The following is a 17,005-nucleotide window of genomic DNA, read 5'->3' as shown; positions in this document are numbered from 1 at the left end:
CTGGGCCCCCAAACTTCTCCAGCCTCCCCCATCTCTGCCCCTACAACCCACGGCTCCTCCTACCCAGCCCGCTCCCGCGCCAGGCCCGCGGGCTCCCCGCATTCCGCCACGGCGAACCCCTCCCCGCGCCCCGGCCCCCTCGGCCTCGGTCTTGGCCAACTCGCGCGGCGCCTCCCCCTTTCCGATCCCCCTCTCCGCCCCTCCTCGCCGCTCGCCTCGCGCTCCCTCCCTCGCGGCTCCCTCCCTGCCCCTCTCTCCTCCGTTCCTCCGCGCTCCCTCCTTCTCCCTCTTCCTCCCTTCTCCCATCCCCCTCTCCCAGGCTCCCTCCCTTCGCCGTCCGCTTTCCTGTGCGAGTCGCCGGACGCGCCGCCCAGCCCGCCCGCCCGCAGCCCCGCGTCGGGCCGGGGCCTCGGGCCGGGACCCGTTTCAGGGGGACCGCCGGCCTCAGGGAGGAGCCAGGAGGGGGCGAGGGAGAAGACCGCCCGGGAAGGGGCGGGGGCCGCGGGCGGAGGCCGCCTAGGGGGCCGGGGATCGCGCAAGTGCGGGCTGCGCGGGGCGGGCGCGGGCGGCTGGCGGGAGGCAGCGGGTCGGAGCCGCGCGGAGGGCCGGCCTGGCCGCGGGGGCGGACGGGCGGCGCGGCCCGGACGTTCTGGGCAGCCGGGGTAGGCGGCGGGCCTGGGGAGGGGCAGAACTAGAGCGGGGACTGGGATTTGCTTCGGGGGCCGGCGGGCGATCGGGGCCAGGTGGGGGAAGAGGGAAGATGGGGGCCGCCCTCCGGGGGGGTCGGGGCCGCCGCCGCCGCCGTCGCGGCGGCGACTGAAGCCGGAAAGAGAGGGGGGCGGGGGAGCGGCCGCCGCCGCCCCCAGAGGCGCCGGAGCCCCAAATCCCGTTCGGAGCCAGCCAGCCGTCCCGAGCTACAAACAGGTAAGATCTGCTGCCGCCCGGGCCTTGCGCTCGCCCGGGTTCTGGCCCGCGGCTCCCCACCCCCACCCCTCCCAGTTCCCCCTCCTGCCGCCGCCGCCGCCGCCGCCTCCATTTGTTATTTTTCCCCGATCTGGTCCCCTACTGCGGGCCCTGGCTGGCCTGAGACTGGGGGCTCAGGGGGTGGGGCCGGCCCCGGAGGAGGGATGGGGGCCTGGACGCCCGGAGGATCAGGAAGGTGGGGGGAGGTGGGAGAGTCACAGGAGGAGGGCTGGTGGGGCGGGAGTGTGGCCAGAATCCCGGGACCTAAAGAGGAACCCCCGAGGTGGAGGGTTGGCGCAGGAAAACCGGGATGCCCGTCAGGGGGGCCTCGGGGCGAAGGCAAAAAGGAATGGAGAGATGGCAACGAGGTGGGGCAGGAGGACTCCAGGAAAAGCCTCAAAGGCCCAGAACCCGGTTTCAGATCCTGGGGTTCGGGGTGCTAGGTATAGAAGGGAGGTGGGAAATGGGGAAGGGGTGTGGTAGGTGGAAAGAGAGGGATTGTAGCTGATGAGGGAGGAGAATGGAACTGAGGGGGGCTCAGAGATGGCCGAGGAGAGGGCCACCCTTGAAAAGAAGGGGAGGTGCTCCCGAGTGGAAGTGGGAAGGCGATGCCTTTGTGACTCAATTTTCTTTCCTCTACTCCAGGTCACCTCTGACCTTGTTTTTGCAATCCCAGACATAGGTGCTTCTTGGAGAGGGGCACGCTAGGGCCTGGTAGTGTGGGTCCTCCCGCAACTGATGAGGAAGATGCGAACACTGAAGGGAGAGTTTAGGGAGGAAGGGTTTCCGGGAGGGTGGAAAAAGAGGGGAGCATTTGGGCAATCTTACAGGCACACCAAACAAGTCGTGACCCCCACCCTCAAACCCCCAGAACACCCCTGCGCCTCTAGCTGTGGTTTCCTTAAGCGGTGGGTGGATCTTCATTAGTGTTTTGTGCTCCGAGATTTCCCTTTGTGCGTAGACTTTTTTTCTGCCGGGGTAGGTACTCTTAAGCTCCCTTCCCTGAGGGTGCTGTAGGAGGACAGGAGTTGCTTTGGCAACTGGAGGGGGAGTGACTGGTAGATGGACCCCTGGGACAGACTCTTGAGGGGCAAGTTCTGCCTCTTCGTTGCCATGGCAGTGACCCAGTGGGATGTCCAATAGATGGGGGTTCTGCATCTCCACTGGGCCTTTCAGCCTCTGGCTATGTCCTTGGGACGCTCGGCTGGATTCTGAAGGATGTTTCGGGTGCTGCTGGTGGAGAGGAGTTTCCCCAAGGGTCCACCGTGTCCACCCAGCAGTCTTTGGAACAGGTAGACATGTTACTTGCAGGTGGTAGTTGTTTCTCCAGGTCCCTCCCCTTAGGCATGGTGGGAGGATGGGAATGCTCCTGTTCCAAGTTATACCATCTTTTGGCAGTTCTTGCTGGCCTCTATCTCCCTTGTTATTAGGAAGTTTTTGGATGGTCTTGTTGCTTCTTTGCACAGATATTCTTCCATTTTCTTCACCTTGAGTCTTCCTGCCCAAGTATCCCTTTTCCTCTGTCCCAGACTCTTCCCCACAGTAACGCCTTCGCTCATCTGACCTCCAACCTTCCGTTTCTCTGAACTTGTAGGGATGGCTGGGCTCTCCACGCGCCTCCCAGGTGAGGGTCCCCCAGGGGAGAGGGCTGTAAAACAGCCTGGTGCAGTGGAAATATTCCAGAACAGGAGCCTGGAGACCTGGGTCTAGTCCTGGCTGTACCTACTAACTGTGACCTTGGGCAAGTCACTTCCCTTTGAGCCTTGGCTTCATTGTCCGATGAAGGGGTTGTAGATAAGATGATATCTGAGGCCCCGCTGACAACTGTAGATTCTAAGGCTTAGGCCAATGCCTTGTTATCTGCTGGCCTGGGCTACATTGTTATCTAGGAGTTACTTTGGACTGGTTTGTTAGTCTGGCAGGTTTGGAATGATGGTGGGGGCTGGGCCAGTGGTCTTGAAATTTACCCTGCAAGCCCATCCTGGAAATCCTTGTGCCTTGGATATAATGCAGTCTTTCTGATATCTTCCTCATATTGCTCCCTTAATTTCTTTTCCTGTTCTTACTTTGAGACTATTTCCCTATCTTTGGTGCCTAGGCTTAGTGTTTTGCAGATACATAGTAGGTGCTTTATAAATCAGAGAAGGAATCTGAGCTACTCTTAGCGCAGCTTGTTGGTGCTGAAATATGCTCCAGGTTCAGGAAGGTCCGTGCAACCCAACCCTACCTCTTTCTCGCTCCTGCCACTCCTTATCCCCAGGGTCACCTACCTTTTATGAGTGCTTTTCTCCTTCAGAGCTCCTCATTGCTAATTTTATCAGATTCCAGCTGATTAAAAAAGTTAGGGTGGGGGCGGGGGCACACCAGGCTTTCTCTGTTCTTCAAGAACATTTTGCTGCTTTCCTCTGGCCTTTTGGATCCCATAACTCTCACCGACAGTGAACAAGTTCTGGGATAGGAAGGAGGGATGAGCACCTGCCTTTAGACGAGCTGGCAGAGACACATGAGGCACAGTTTTTTCTGTTGTACTTTTGTTGGGATTATTTTCCCCTTTGGTTATGTTGGGTTTTGTTCTTTAGGGTTTTGGAGGGTTGACGATATTTGAAAACCAATGTACCGAACAGCTCAATACTGTGGTAAATAGTTGTAGTGGAAGAGAAATGACCTGTTTACGGGGCTCTAAGTTCAGAAGACCTGAGGCTCTGTCCCAGCTCTTTTGTGACTCTTAAGTAAATTGTTATTAAGTTTCCTGGAAAGGTTAGTCTCACCCCTCACCGCAAGCCTCAGGAGAGTTCAGTGGAGGTGAGAGAGAAGTAATTACTCTGTATTCCTTGGGACAAATAAGTTATAGAATGTGGAAAGGCCATTTGTCTATGGAGGCCCCCTAACTCCGAATAGGTGGGGAAGCCTACTGTGCTCCCCGAGGCCAGCAATGCTTCATTCTGGAAGATCCTGCTGAAGTTAGTGGGTTTGCAGGTCAGTAACAAGAACAGACCAGAACACCCATATGTACACGAGATCCACGGGGAGGAAAGAAAACTGTAAGAAGATAATCATTTTTACTCCCAGAAGTTCTTATGGTCAGTGATATGGAGAGACATGACATTTAGCAAGAAATACAAACAAGTGCAACTGAAAATTACTGATATGTAGATACAGATATATAGAAAGAGACAGCTACGGCGGAGAGGAGGTAAGTTCCTGTCCCAGCCAGGTGGGAGGATAGGCTTACACATTTGTCAGTTTGTCTTGTGTGCTCACTGACATTCACTGATTTGGGTAGTCACGTGAAAGCCCTGGCTTTTTCTCTAGCCTGAGGGAACCCAAGCACGGTGGGGGGGGGGGGTGTCTTACGAGACTCTCAGAAATGAAGTTCTGCACTTGGGGGGAGACCTAGGTTTGGCCTTGGGCCTGGGAGGGCCGTGCGCCTTGCACTGTAAAATGGGGCATTGTTCTCCCGCCTACCCTGATGTGAGAAAAGTTTCTTTTCATATCTCTGGGACTGATCTAGGCCTTCTGAGAGTTCGCCCCACTAACTTTTTTTTTTTTTTCCTGGTCTTTTTCGTTCTGCACCCACAGCATATAGAGGTTCCCAGGCTACTAGGCGTCAATGTAGAGCTATAGCTGCTGGCCTATGCCACACCCACGGCAATGCCAGATCCGAGCCACATGTGTGACCTACACCACAGCCCATGGCAACACCGGATCCTTACCCCACGGAGCAGCGGGGCCAGGGATCGAATCTGCATCCCTTTGGATGCTAGTCAGATTCGTTTCTGCTTAGCCACGACAGGAACTCCCCCACCAACTTCTTTTTTCTTTTTTCTTTTTTTTTTTTTTTGCTATTTCTTGGGCCACTCTTGCAGCATATGGAGGTTCCCAGGCTAGGGGTCGAATCGGAGCTGTAGCCGCCGGCCTACGCCAGAGCCACAGCAACGCAGGATCCGAGCCTCATCTGCAACCTACACCACAGCTCACGGCAACACCGGATCATTAACCCACTGGGCAAGGACAGGGACCGAACCCGCAACCTCATGGTTCCTAGTCGGATTCGTTAACCCCTGTGCCACGACGGGAACTCCTCCCCCACCAACTTCTAATGAGAGTATAGATAGGTACTGAAGAAAGAGCATGGGGCTTGATTCTGGAGCTGCCACTGGTTCCTCACTGAGTATTCATCACATGAAGTTGGGCAAGGCATAGTCACCATCTTTGATCCTTCAGTTTCCTCACCTATATAATGGGAAGAATACCTGCTTCTCAGGGTTGGATATAAATATTAAATGAAATAGTACATGGCTCAGTGGTTAATGAACTGGATTAGGATCCATGAAGATGCAGGTTTGATCCCTAGCCCCGCTCCGAGGGGTAAGGATCTGGTGTTGCCATGAGCTGTGGTGTAGGTTGCAGACGTGGCTCGGAACCCATGTTGCTGTGGTGGTGGCGTAGGCTGGCAACTGTAGCTCTGATTCAACCCCTAGCCTGGGAACCTCTACATGCCGAGGGTGTGGCCCTAAAAAACAAACAAACAAAATCAGAATATAAAGTTAATAGAGAAGGTTACTTAAAAAAAATACCAAAAGAAGGTACTCAAAAAGTTAACTAATACTTCAGCTACTTTTCTTGGAGTTCCTGTCGTGGCTCAGTGGTTAACGAAACCGACTGGGAACCATGAGGTTGCGGGTTCGGTCCCTGCCCTTGCTCAGTGGGTTAACGATCCAGCGTTGCCGTGAGCTGTGGTGTAGGTTGCAGACTCGGCTCGGATCCTGCGTTGCTGTGGCTCTGGTTAGGCCGGTGGCTACAGCTCCAATTCGACCCCTAGCCTGGGAACCTCAGTATGCCGCGGGAGCGGCCCAAAGAAATAATAGCAAAAAGACCCCCAAAAAAAGTTAACTAATACTTCAGCTACTTTTCTTTTGTTGTCTTTTTAGGATTGAAACTGCCGCATATGGAGGTTCCCAGGCTAGGGGTTAGATATGAGCCCCATCTTCAACCGATGACGCAACTTTCGGCAATGCCAGATCCTTTAATCCACTGAGCAAGGCCAGGGATGGAACCTGCATCCTCATAGATACTAGTTGGGTTCTTAACCTGCTGAGCCACAACAGGAACTCCTCAGCTGCTTTCCTTTTTGCTCCGTTATATGGCTCTGTGGAATTCATGTGTACGCGTGTATTTCCTAGGCATCCTGAAGGGTGAAATAGGGTGATCTCCTGAATTGGGGCGCATAGGTACACCTGAGTTTTCTGCCTTCCCAAGGGACGAAAGAGATAATTTTGCACGCAGCGTGTCCCTCACATACACATAACGGGACACCCATGGGTAAGCCAGCCCTGTCTTGTGGCTGAGCTGCTTACTCAACCCCTCGACAGGCACAGTAGTATCCTCTTCAGACTCTGTTCCCCAGATTGGAGACTCTGATGGTCTTTTTTCAACAGGCTTCACTGAAAACGGACCCTGCAAGTTCCAGGTCCCTCTCCTGGAAACTTGGAGATCCTGCTTCCTGCTTCCCAGGCCACAGCTCTGGGGAACTTAGGGTGAAGCAGATAAGTTTCTGTATTCAGCTGCCCAGGCGGAGGAGAATGGGGTCTCCACAGCCTGAAGAATGAAGACACGACAGAATAAAGACTCAGTGAGTAGTAACTAAAACGAGACATGAAAGATCGGGGGGCAGGGAGGCTCCTGGCCTGTCCCAGAGCCCAGCCCACCCCCTACCACCCACGTCCACTCTTCCTCCCTCCTTCCCAGCGCCAGACCCCCCCATCCGCCCCCGACAGCCACAGCCTGGCTTTGAACCCCATCCTTCTGACACCCACTGGAGGGGAAGACTGGGAATAAGGCAGATGGTAAAGTGAGGTGCAATGTAGAAAACTACATCATCGGCTTGCTTCCTTCTCCCTCAGATGTCAATGAGGAGTGGACGGAAGAAAGAGGCCCCTGGGCCCCGGGAAGAACTGAGATCAAGGGGTCGGGCCTCCCCTGGAGGGGTCAGCACGTCCAGCAGTGATGGCAAAGCCGAGAAGTCTAGGCAGACGGCCAAGGTATTCTGTCCCCAGGTCCTCCCACAGGATGCCCGGGCACCGGGACTGACGGGGTGTGTGTGTGTTGGGGAGCTTCCTGTCTGGCAGAGGGTACCCGTGGAGCTTGGGAGGTATAAGACAGGAATTTTCTTCCTCTCTAACAGAAGGCCCGGGTAGAGGAAGCCTCCACCCCAAAGGTCAGCAAGCAGGGCCGGAGCGAGGAGATCTCAGAGAGTGAAAGTGAGGAGACCAACGCACCAAAAAAGACCAAAACTGAGGTGGGAGACACTTGCAGCCATCCTGACCCGTTTTCTGACTATTCTTTCCCCCAAATTCCCTTTCGTTCATGATTCCTATTTTATTTTTTTATTTTTAGGGCCTTGTTTGCGGCATATGGAGGTTCCCAGGCTAGGGGTCGAATCAGAGCTGTAGCCACCAGCCTACACTGCAGCCAGAGAAACGTGGGATCTGGGTTGTGTCTGCGACCTACACCACAGCTCATGGCAACGCCGGATCCTTAACCCACTGAGCGAGGCCAGGGATCGAACCTGCCAGTCAGATTTGTTTCTGCTGAGCCACACTGGGAACTCCTTATGATTCCTATTTTAATCTTGCCTGGAAAATGACAGAAAAGTCTTATCCTAATGCTTATTAAAGTAGCCTAACATAATGTCAGTCAGATCTTGAGGGCTTTGGCCAGACTGTCAGATGACCAGGCAGGGCCCAAAGGGCACTGGAAGAGTGTGGGGGATTCTAGCCTCTCCTTTACCAGGTCCTGGGTTTCATGCACAGGCTGGGGAGGAGATCCAGGGTGAGAAGTCTTAGTGGAAGGAACAAATAGATCACAAGGAGCATGCAGAAGTGGTCTTTTGAAGCACTAGTGGTTTGTGGGATGTTTAGTTAAAGGGGTAGATGAGATGAGAGGATGGCAGATGAGCTGGTGGAAGACAGGGATTTGGGTTGTGGTTGGGGAGAAGGTGCTGGAGATGGACACTTGAGGAAGGAACAGGGTTTCACAAGGAGGGAACTCCGGCTGCTGCCGGGGAGCAGCAGAGATGGGGGAAGAGTGGAAGACATGGCAGCAAGGAGGGATTGGGCAAGTGTGTTCATCACTTCGTAGCACGGTGGTGTGCTGTGAGCGGGAAATTATTTTGTTCAAGAGAGGCCCCAAACCCAAGGGAAACAAAGAAGGAAAAGGGAAAAATGGCCCTTCTTTTTCTACAGCAGGAGCTCCCTCGGCCGCAGTCTCCCTCGGATCTGGATAGTTTGGATGGGCGGAGTCTCAATGATGATGGCAGCAGTGACCCTAGGGACATCGACCAGGACAACCGAAGCACGTCCCCCAGCATCTACAGCCCCGGGAGTGTGGAGAATGACTCCGACTCGTCTTCTGGCCTGTCCCAGGGCCCAGCCCGCCCCTACCACCCACCTCCACTCTTTCCTCCTTCCCCTCCGCCACCAGACAGCACCCCCCGACAGCCAGAGCCTGGTTTTGAACCCCATCCTTCTGTGACACCCACTGGATATCATGCTCCCATGGAGCCCCCCACATCGCGAATGTTCCAGGCTCCACCAGGGGCCCCTCCCCCGCATCCACAGCTCTATCCTGGGGGCACTGGTGGAGGAGTTTTATCTGGACCCCCAATGGGTTCCAAGGGGGGAGGGGCTGCTTCTTCAGCAGTGGCCCCTAGTGGGGGTAAGCAGCACCCCCCTCCCACCACCCCCATTTCAATATCGAGCTCCGCGGCTGGTGGTGCTCCTCCAACAAAGCCGCCTAACACTCCAGTTGGTGGTGGGAACCTACCCACTGCTCCACCACCAGCCACTTTCCCTCACGTGACACCAAACCTGCCTCCCCCACCTGCCCTGAGACCCCTTAACAATGCATCAGCCTCTCCTCCTGGCCTGGGGGCCCAGCCGCTACCTGGGCATCTGCCCTCTCCCCATTCCATGGGGCAGGGTATGGGTGGACTTCCTCCTGGCCCAGAGAAGGGCCCTACTCTTGCTCCCTCACCCCACCCTCTGCCCCCTGCTTCCTCCTCCTCTGCCCCAGCCCCTCCAATGAGGTATCCTTATTCATCTTCCGGTAGCTCCGCAGCAGCCTCCTCTTCCAGTTCTGCCTCTGTCTCCCAGTACCCAGCTTCCCAGGCACTGCCCAGTTATCCCCACTCCTTCCCTCCCCCAACCAGCCTCTCTGTCTCCAATCAGCCACCCAAGTATACTCAGCCTTCTCTCCCATCCCAAGCTGTGTGGAGCCAGGGTCCTCCCCCACCTCCTCCCTACGGCCGCCTCTTAGCCAACAGCAATGCCCACCCAGGCCCCTTCCCTCCTTCTGCTGGAGGCCAGTCCACTGCTCACCCACCAGCCCCAGCACATCACCATCACCACCAGCAACAGCAGCAGCAGCAGCAGCAACAGCAACAGCAACAACATCATGGGAGCTCTGGTCCCCCTCCACCCGGAGCGTATCCTCACTCCCTGGAGAGCAATAGCTCCCACCATGCACACCCTTATGCCATGTCTCCCTCCCTGGGGTCTCTGAGGCCCTACCCGCCAGGGCCAGCACACCTGCCCCCACCTCATAGCCAGGTGTCCTACAGCCAAGCAGGCCCCAATGGCCCCCCAGCCTCTTCCTCTTCCAATTCCTCTTCCTCCTCTCAAGGGTCCTACCCATGTTCCCACCCGTCTCCTTCCCAGGGCCCCCAAGGGGCGCCCTACCCCTTCCCATCCGTGCCTCCGGTCACCACCTCCTCAGCCACACTTTCCACGGTCATTGCCACAGTGGCTTCCTCCCCAGCAGGCTACAAAACAGCCTCCCCACCCGGGCCCCCACCGTATGGCAAGAGAGCCCCATCCCCAGGGGCCTACAAGACCGCTACCCCACCCGGGTACAAGCCGGGGTCGCCGCCCTCCTTCCGAACCGCGACCCCGCCGAGCTATCGAGGCGCCTCGCCGCCCGCAGGCCCAGGGACCTTCAAGCCGGGCTCACCCGCCGTGGGGCCCGGGCCACTACCACCTGCGGGACCCTCGGGCCTGTCATCTCTGCCACCACCCACTGCGGCCCCCGCCTCAGGGCCACCCCTGAGCGCCACGCAGATCAAACAGGAACCCGCCGAAGAGTATGAGACCCCCGAGAGCCCAGCGCCCCCGGCCCGCAGCCCCTCACCCCCTCCCAAAGTGGTAGACGTGCCCAGCCACGCCAGCCAGTCGGCCAGGTGAGCACCAGGGCGGGATGCTGCGGGTGCGGGAGGGGCCTTGCGTTCGTGTGGCGCTTTTGAAAGTACCCCTGGCCCTGGCCTCGCCCAGGCAGCCCGCACCCGCCGATTCCAAGCGGGGCCGCTCGCAGGAGCTGAGCGCGCGCCGCTTCCGCGCCCGGCAGGTTCAACAAACACCTGGACCGCGGCTTTAACTCGTGCGCGCGCAGCGACCTGTACTTCGTGCCGCTAGAGGGCTCCAAGCTGGCCAAGAAGCGAGCCGACCTGGTGGAGAAGGTGCGGCGCGAGGCCGAGCAGCGCGCTCGCGAGGAAAAGGAGCGCGAGCGCGAGCGGGAACGCGAGAAGGAACGTGAGCGCGAGAAGGAACGCGAGCTGGAGCGCAGCGTGGTGAGTGCGTCAGCGCACGCGTGGCCCGCCCTCTGCGCGGCGCGAGCAGCCTCCGGGCGGGGTGGTCATGCGCCGCCCTGTCGGAGAGGAGGAACTATTGCAGCAGCCCGGGAGATGGAGACCCAGGGATTCCAGTGGGAGGAGTTGCATCCCGGGATTGGGGGGACGGTACGCTCAGGTCAGAGTACCTGTGGACCATAGGAAGGGCCACTGTCCTACGTAGGAAGGGAAGGGGTCTGGGGAGTCCCTGGTAGTCTGAGTTACAAGTTGAGGCTTTAGCCTGAGACAAGTGGTCAGCTGAGGGTCAGGACCGGCCATCTCTTCCCCACCTGCCCTTTTGACCCCGATGCTCCCTCTATCCAACAGAAGTTGGCTCAGGAGGGCCGTGCTCCAGTGGAATGCCCATCTCTCGGCCCGGTACCCCATCGCCCTCCATTTGAGCCGGGCAGTGCTGTGGCTACAGTGCCCCCCTACCTGGGTCCCGACACTCCAGCCCTGCGCACCCTCAGTGAATACGCCCGGCCCCACGTCATGTCTCCTGGCAATCGCAACCATCCATTCTACGTGCCCCTGGGGGCAGTGGACCCGGGGCTCCTGGGTTACAATGTCCCGGCCCTGTACAGCAGTGACCCAGCGGCCCGGGAGAGGGAGCGGGAAGCCCGTGAACGAGATCTGCGCGACCGCCTCAAGCCTGGCTTCGAGGTGAAGCCCAGTGAGCTGGAACCCCTACACGGGGTCCCTGGGCCAGGCCTGGATCCCTTCCCCCGACACGGGGGCCTGGCTCTGCAGCCTGGTCCACCTGGCTTGCACCCTTTCCCCTTCCATCCGAGTCTGGGGCCGCTGGAAAGAGAACGTCTAGCGCTCGCAGCTGGGCCAGCCCTGCGCCCTGACATGTCCTACGCTGAGCGTCTGGCAGCTGAGAGGCAGCACGCGGAAAGGGTAGCCGCCCTGGGCAACGACCCGCTGGCCCGGCTGCAGATGCTTAATGTGACCCCCCATCACCACCAGCACTCCCACATCCACTCTCACCTGCACCTCCACCAGCAGGATGCCATCCACGCAGGTGAGGCTCCAGTTCCCTGGCCCTGGCCCTGTGAGGCCACCTTGCCCCTTGGCAAGTGATGGGGCCCTTCTGTTCCTCAGGCGGGGATGTCCCTCCCCACCTCTGGCACAAGCCTCTCTCCTGAGACGGCTGCCCCTGTCCTTGCCTCCCCGGCCTGTCTCCTCCTGTCTTAGTGGTGCTACGAAGACCCTACCCTACACCCCAGTCCTCTTCAGGTCTGCCACCCACCCCCCAGAGACCCAAGGTGGAAACCTTTAAGGGAGCATGACCTTGAGGCCTGAGCCTGAGCCCTTCACAGAACTATCTTCTTGAAACCTTGGATTCAACTCTGGTTGTTTCTTGCCATTGTCTCCTGGCTGACGTGTTTCCTGTTCTTCTCCACTTTAAGATCCGTGACCTTCCAGAAAGAGTCCTATAGCTCTGGTTGTGGGATCATAGGTGACAGTGAGCTTCTCTCACTGTTCTCTCACAGTACTTCTTTTTTTTTTTTTGTCTTTTCACCTTTTCTAGGGCCGCTCCCGAGGCACATGGAGGTGCCCAGGCTAGGGGTCCAATTGGAGCTGGAGCCACCGGCCTACACCAGGGCCACAGCAACGCGGGATCTGAGCCACATCTGCGACCTACACCACAGCTCATGGCAACGCCAGATCCTTACCCCACTGAGCAAGGCCAGGGATCGAACCTGCAACCTTATGGTTCTTAGTCAGATTCGTTCACCACTGAGCCACGACGGGAACGCCTCACAGTACCTCTTTTCATCAGAACATTGCTCCATCTAGCCTCAGAGTCACATTCATTCCAGGCTCCGTTGCTTTCTCTCTCTTAAGCTCTCCTCTCCCTGTCTCGTTTTCTAAACTTCGTGTCCTCTTCCACCTTCTCTAAGCAGCCCACCCCCCTTTTCCTGTTCCTCAGATCCCTCTGACACCTGCCATCCCTACATCCTGACTCCAGTAGGGTCTTGCCCTGTCCATCTCCCAGGCCCCTGGTTCCTCCTTGGTGCCTCCTTAATGCCCTGGATCTCCCTGTGTTCGAATGTCCACCCCTCTTGCCAGGTGTGGATCCCTTCCCTCCCAAGTGCATGGTTTTCCCCAAACTTGCCTTCTCGTGACACCTTCCTCTTCTCTACCCTCCAGCCTCTGCCTCGGTGCACCCTCTCATTGACCCCCTGGCCTCAGGGTCTCACCTTACCCGGATCCCCTACCCAGCTGGGACCCTCCCCAACCCCCTTCTTCCTCACCCTCTGCACGAGAACGAAGTTCTTCGTCACCAGCTCTTTGGTAAGGATGGGGGTTGGGGGTGGGGGGGATTTCTGAGTGAAGGGCAGAAAGGAGGAAATTAGCCGGTGGGACTGGCCTTGCTGGACTTGGGGAGAGGTGAGGCGGTGTCCAGAGGAGCTGGGAATGGGAATAGGAGAGCTGAGGCCCTGCTCAAGAGGGGCGCAGGGTTAGGGCCAGGCTAAGGGCTCCTGCAGGACTGGCTGTCACATAAGTTGTTTAGTGTCTGTTTCCTCTGTGTGTCAAGGGGCCAGCTACCTCCTGGCCCTGCCGGTCATGTGCCCCCTGCCCTTCCTGCCCACAGCTGCTCCTTACCGGGACCTGCCAGCCTCCCTCTCTGCCCCAATGTCAGCAGCTCACCAGCTGCAGGCCATGCACGCGCAGTCCGCTGAGCTGCAGCGCTTGGCACTGGAGCAGCAGCAGTGGCTGCACGCCCATCACCCACTGCACAGTGTGCCGCTGCCTGCCCAGGAGGATTACTACAGGTACCACAGGGCACCCTAGGCCAGGCCAATGGGATGCTACTTAGCCCGTCTGGGATGGGGTGAGGCCCCCGAGGCAGGGAACCCCTCCCCCACCATCCTCTGTGAGAGAGGTCGGGTCAGGATGGGTCTCAGTCTCTCAGGCCCTGTTCTGCACCCCCTCTTCCCCCAGTCACCTGAAGAAGGAAAGCGACAAGCCGCTGTAGAACCTGCGACCAAGAGAGCACCCGCGGCCCCTGCATCTGGACTCTGGAGGCCTCCCTCCCCGCCTGCCACCCAGCCGAGAGGGGGTGCTGCTCAGCCCCAGGGCCTGGGGCTTCTGGGCTAGAGGGAGGAAGGAAGGGACAGATGGAAGGCCAAGGCTCCTGTGATGTGCGTGCGGAGGTGGGGAGGTGGAGGGGGTGGGGGCAGAAAGCGCACAGTTTCTTGGACCGCTCCCTCTCCCTTGTCCCCCGGCTTTCCCCCCCCTCCCCGCCCCCGCCCCCGTCCCCGCGGCCACCGCCCCTCCCCCACCCCGTTGGTGTGATTATTTCATCTGTTAGATGTGGCTGTTTTGCGTAGCATCGTGTGCCGCCCTGCCCCTCCCCAGTCCCCGTGTGCGCGCTCCCACTGCGATGTATGCCCCTGCCCCTCCCCCACATTAATAATTTATATATATAAATATCTATATGATGCTCTTTAAAAAATATCCCAAACAAAACCAACCAAACAAAAACATCCTCACGACTCCCCAGGAAGATGGCTGTGGCTGTTTCTTTGTGGGGTATGGGGGGCCGGGGTGGTGATGTGGGTCTCTGGGCAGCGGCGGCCCAGCGCCTAGAGAGAAAGCTACCGGACTACCGGAGGCTAGTCCGGAAGTGGATAGAGACCCCGGAGAGTTGGAGAGGGGAGCTGGAAGAGCCCAGGGCCTTGGAGACCTGGCTCCGCTGGAGTGGAGTCCCATCCTTCCAATGGTGGGCAGTCACGAAGCTGATGGCCTACGACAGGCAAGCCCCTGACTTGCTCCAGGAAACCGCTTAGACGGGTTTCTGTCACCGTGCCCGCAGCTAGGAGCCGCCAGAGACCTGAATTCTTAACGTAGAAGAGTTAGAAACTGATGAATTGGAGGGTCGGGGGCGTGGCTGCAATAGGTTAAAGCAATTGGAACCCTGAAGTCTTAAGCGCTCTAAGGTTTGAGGAGGGAGTGGGTGACAATTTCTAACGCCCTGAAGGGAAGGGAAATTATAGGGCGTTACTGCACACCCCTACACCAGGCCATTTTAGGAGAGCGCGAAAGCCGCTTTAGCGTCAAGTCTTCACTGCCGCGAGGCCCCGTCTCGGTTCTTAAAAAGGGGAGTGACTGGCTTCGCTCTCAGCCAATCGGCATCAAGTAATTTGCATAGACTCGTATCAAACGTTCCCAAACTCTAGAAACGAATGTTTAAGAGAGTTCTTTAGAATTCTGTTTTCACCTCTAAAAGTTACAATGTGCCTCGTTGTTTGTACAGCAATAGGAATTAGGAAACGCTGGTCGGAACTCACCCTCACTAATAGTGGAGTTTGCGGATATGCCGCCTTCTCGCCAGAGCTGTGCTCTCGTAGTGTACAGCTCTTTTAGAATTTGTCCAGCAGGTTTTCCGGTTTGTACCGGAAAACCCTTAATCCAGAGTGTATTCAACAATAGAAAGAGTTGGGGTGTAAGCGAGTTGGTGTCTGATTGACTGGTCTTAGTTAAATATCCGAGGTCTCAACCTGTTTCCGAGGGCGCGGGGAGGTTGGGACTCCATCAGTAAGCTTCCGGCTTCAGCTGATACAGCTTCCCTTCCACCCCCACCCGCCTGGGAAGCTGCACTAGGAGAAGGTTCGCTTTTCTGGAGTGTTTCCGTGGCGCCGCTGCACGTGCATCTTTTGTCCTATGGCGTCCGCCTCGGCCCAAGCCGCTGCTTTGAGCGCGGAACAGGCCAAGGGTGAGAATCCTCCTAGTTGCCGGGTGGGTAGTTGCCGGGTGGGCTTCCTGCCCGAGGAGGGTGCGGGCAGGAAATCACAGGCGAGAGATGTGACTGCATTCGCCGGGAACTGGGGGCGCGCGGTACCATCCTCCTTCAAAGAGGGGTCCTTGCTTCTTAAAGCGGGGGATTTGGGGGCCGAGTGATTCGGTTATTACGGCTTCAGGCCAGTAATTCCCTTGCCCTCTTCCTTGTGCCCTTTGTTCCGATGCCCTGTGCTGCATCCTTCGCACAGTGGTCCTGGCGGAGGTGATCCAAGCGTTCTCGGCCCCGGAGAACGCCGTGCGCATGGACGAGGCTCGTGATAACGCGTGCAACGACATGGGTAAGATGCTGCAATTCGTGCTGCCCGTGGCCACGCAGATTCAGCAGGAGGTTATCAAAGCCTATGGCTTCAGCTGCGACGGGGAAGGTAGGTCGGACTGGGGAGTGAAGGTAGCCTGGGTGGAGGAGAGGGCGATGGATCGTCGCGTCCCTGAGCCGTCGTCCCCTTTCTCGCCACATGGCGGCAGCCACAATCTAACAGTATTGGCACTTAGAACCCAGGGTCTACTGTGAACTTGAGCCAGGTGAAGTCTTAAGTGCATTTTGTAGTTACCATTAATTATATTGCTATCCCATTTTAAGATGAGGAAACAGACTGTAGTAGTAAACCAAGTTGGCAGGTCACAGCAGAGCTGAAACCTAACCCCGTTTTGATAGCTTTTAGTGAGATGTCTGCATGACAGCAACTTTCTGCAGCCCCTCCAAGCAGTTCCAGCTGATCTCTCGGGGTTGGCTGTTCAGTTTATTGAACCGGGTGTTTATTAATTCAGCCCTGCTGGCCCAGAGCTCTCTTCTGTCCTGGCTATGGACTGGCAATCTGGTTGATGTGCATCCTTTGTGCTCTTGTGACTAAATTGTTAAAATGGTTCACGTGATAGGGGTGAACACACTGCTTTGAGATATTTTCATTCACTGCATCCCAGCCAGTTGTGTCCAGTGTAGACTGGGAAGGGGTTGATCCAGACCACACAGGGCAAAGACCTGCATGAGTCTTGTTTTGCAGACAGCTAGCTATCTGGCCGGGGGGTGGGGTGGGCAGCAGCTAGTGACTCGGGCTGCCCCCTCCTGCTGTCCTGGGCTCCTCCAGCCCCTGGGGGTGAGGGTTGACGTTCTGCTCCCCTTGCAGGTGTTCTTAAGTTTGCCCGCTTGGTCAAATCTTACGAAGCTCAGGATCCTGAGATCGCCAGCCTGTCTGGCAAGCTGAAGGCGTTGTTCCTGCCGCCCATGACCCTGCCGCCCCACGGACCTGCTTCGGGTGGCAGCGTGGCCGCCTCCTGAAGGTTGGCCCTCCCGTGGCACTGCCCGGGAAGGGAAGACCTTGGTGTTCTGGAGGATAATAAATGTGCCTGGGACTTAGTCTTGGCGTCAGTCTTAGTCTTGGCGTCAGTCTTTTGTGACCCTGACAACCCCTACATCCTGGCCCAGTTCCCTCAGCCTTTCAGGCCGCTCTGGCTCCCTGTCCAGATCCTTCCTGTGCTCCGGCTGCCAACAGGCTCCAATGGCCGGGGGAGGGATGGGCCGGTCCCTCACCACCCTGGGTCTGGGGGCCTGCCCCGGCGGCGGCGGCGGCG

General features: G+C 57.7%; 3 protein-coding genes across 4 annotated transcripts; 2 read left to right on the top strand and 1 right to left on the bottom strand.

The window, feature by feature from the left end:
* On the bottom strand, positions 60–2,311 carry LOC110260590 (translation initiation factor IF-2-like). The gene is made up of 3 exons (XM_021091246.1): positions 2,269–2,311; positions 1,067–1,227; positions 60–914 (listed from the first exon to the last, which is right to left on the bottom strand). The coding sequence occupies exons 1-3, from the start codon at positions 2,309–2,311 to the stop codon at positions 60–62; spliced, it is 1,059 nt and encodes a 352-aa protein (XP_020946905.1).
* ATN1 (atrophin 1) lies at positions 652–14,141 on the top strand. Of its 2 annotated transcripts, none has more exons than XM_003126540.5 (10): positions 652–924; positions 6,402–6,595; positions 6,867–7,004; positions 7,148–7,261; positions 8,208–10,198; positions 10,363–10,585; positions 10,952–11,648; positions 12,782–12,925; positions 13,227–13,407; positions 13,577–14,136. In XM_003126540.5, the coding sequence occupies exons 2-10, from the start codon at positions 6,569–6,571 to the stop codon at positions 13,608–13,610; spliced, it is 3,549 nt and encodes a 1,182-aa protein (XP_003126588.2). In that variant the 5' UTR covers positions 652–924; positions 6,402–6,568; the 3' UTR covers positions 13,611–14,136. The 2 variants fall into 2 exon arrangements, with proteins under 2 accessions (XP_003126588.2, XP_005652651.1); XM_005652594.3 differs by having other exon boundaries at positions 772–924; positions 8,211–10,198; positions 13,577–14,141.
* On the top strand, positions 14,993–16,790 carry C5H12orf57 (chromosome 5 open reading frame, human C12orf57). Its single transcript, NM_001243445.1, has 3 exons — positions 14,993–15,350; positions 15,625–15,801; positions 16,561–16,790. The coding sequence occupies exons 1-3, from the start codon at positions 15,299–15,301 to the stop codon at positions 16,710–16,712; spliced, it is 381 nt and encodes a 126-aa protein (NP_001230374.1). The 5' UTR covers positions 14,993–15,298; the 3' UTR covers positions 16,713–16,790.

Source organism: Sus scrofa, chromosome 5 (assembly GCF_000003025.6).
Source record: "Sus scrofa isolate TJ Tabasco breed Duroc chromosome 5, Sscrofa11.1, whole genome shotgun sequence".
Classification (NCBI taxonomy): domain Eukaryota; kingdom Metazoa; phylum Chordata; class Mammalia; order Artiodactyla; family Suidae; genus Sus; species Sus scrofa.
The sequence above is the reverse complement of the archived record's forward strand: the minus strand, read 5'-3'. Positions and strand labels throughout refer to the sequence as shown.

Bases quoted from the DNA above. Each gene is read 5' to 3' on its own strand.
- LOC110260590 (XM_021091246.1), bottom strand. From the start codon at position 2,311: ATGCCTAAGGGGAGGGACCTGGAGAAACAACTACCACCTGCAA. The intron at 1,228-2,268 runs GTAACATGTCTA...GTTCCTCTTTAG, and splicing joins GAAACAACTACCACCTGCAA to GTCCCGGGATTCTGGCCACA. The intron at 915-1,066 runs GTAGGGGACCAG...ACCTGTTTGTAG, and splicing joins CAGGCCAGCCAGGGCCCGCA to CTCGGGACGGCTGGCTGGCT.
- ATN1 (XM_003126540.5), top strand. From the start codon at position 6,569: ATGAAGACACGACAGAATAAAGACTCA. The intron at 7,262-8,207 runs GTGGGAGACACT...CTTTTTCTACAG, and splicing joins CAAAAAAGACCAAAACTGAG to CAGGAGCTCCCTCGGCCGCA. The intron at 13,408-13,576 runs GTACCACAGGGC...CTCTTCCCCCAG, and splicing joins GCCCAGGAGGATTACTACAG to TCACCTGAAGAAGGAAAGCG.
- C5H12orf57 (NM_001243445.1), top strand. From the start codon at position 15,299: ATGGCGTCCGCCTCGGCCCAAGCCGCTGCTTTGAGCGCGGAACAGGCC. The intron at 15,351-15,624 runs GTGAGAATCCTC...TCCTTCGCACAG, and splicing joins GAGCGCGGAACAGGCCAAGG to TGGTCCTGGCGGAGGTGATC. The intron at 15,802-16,560 runs GTAGGTCGGACT...CTCCCCTTGCAG, and splicing joins CTTCAGCTGCGACGGGGAAG to GTGTTCTTAAGTTTGCCCGC.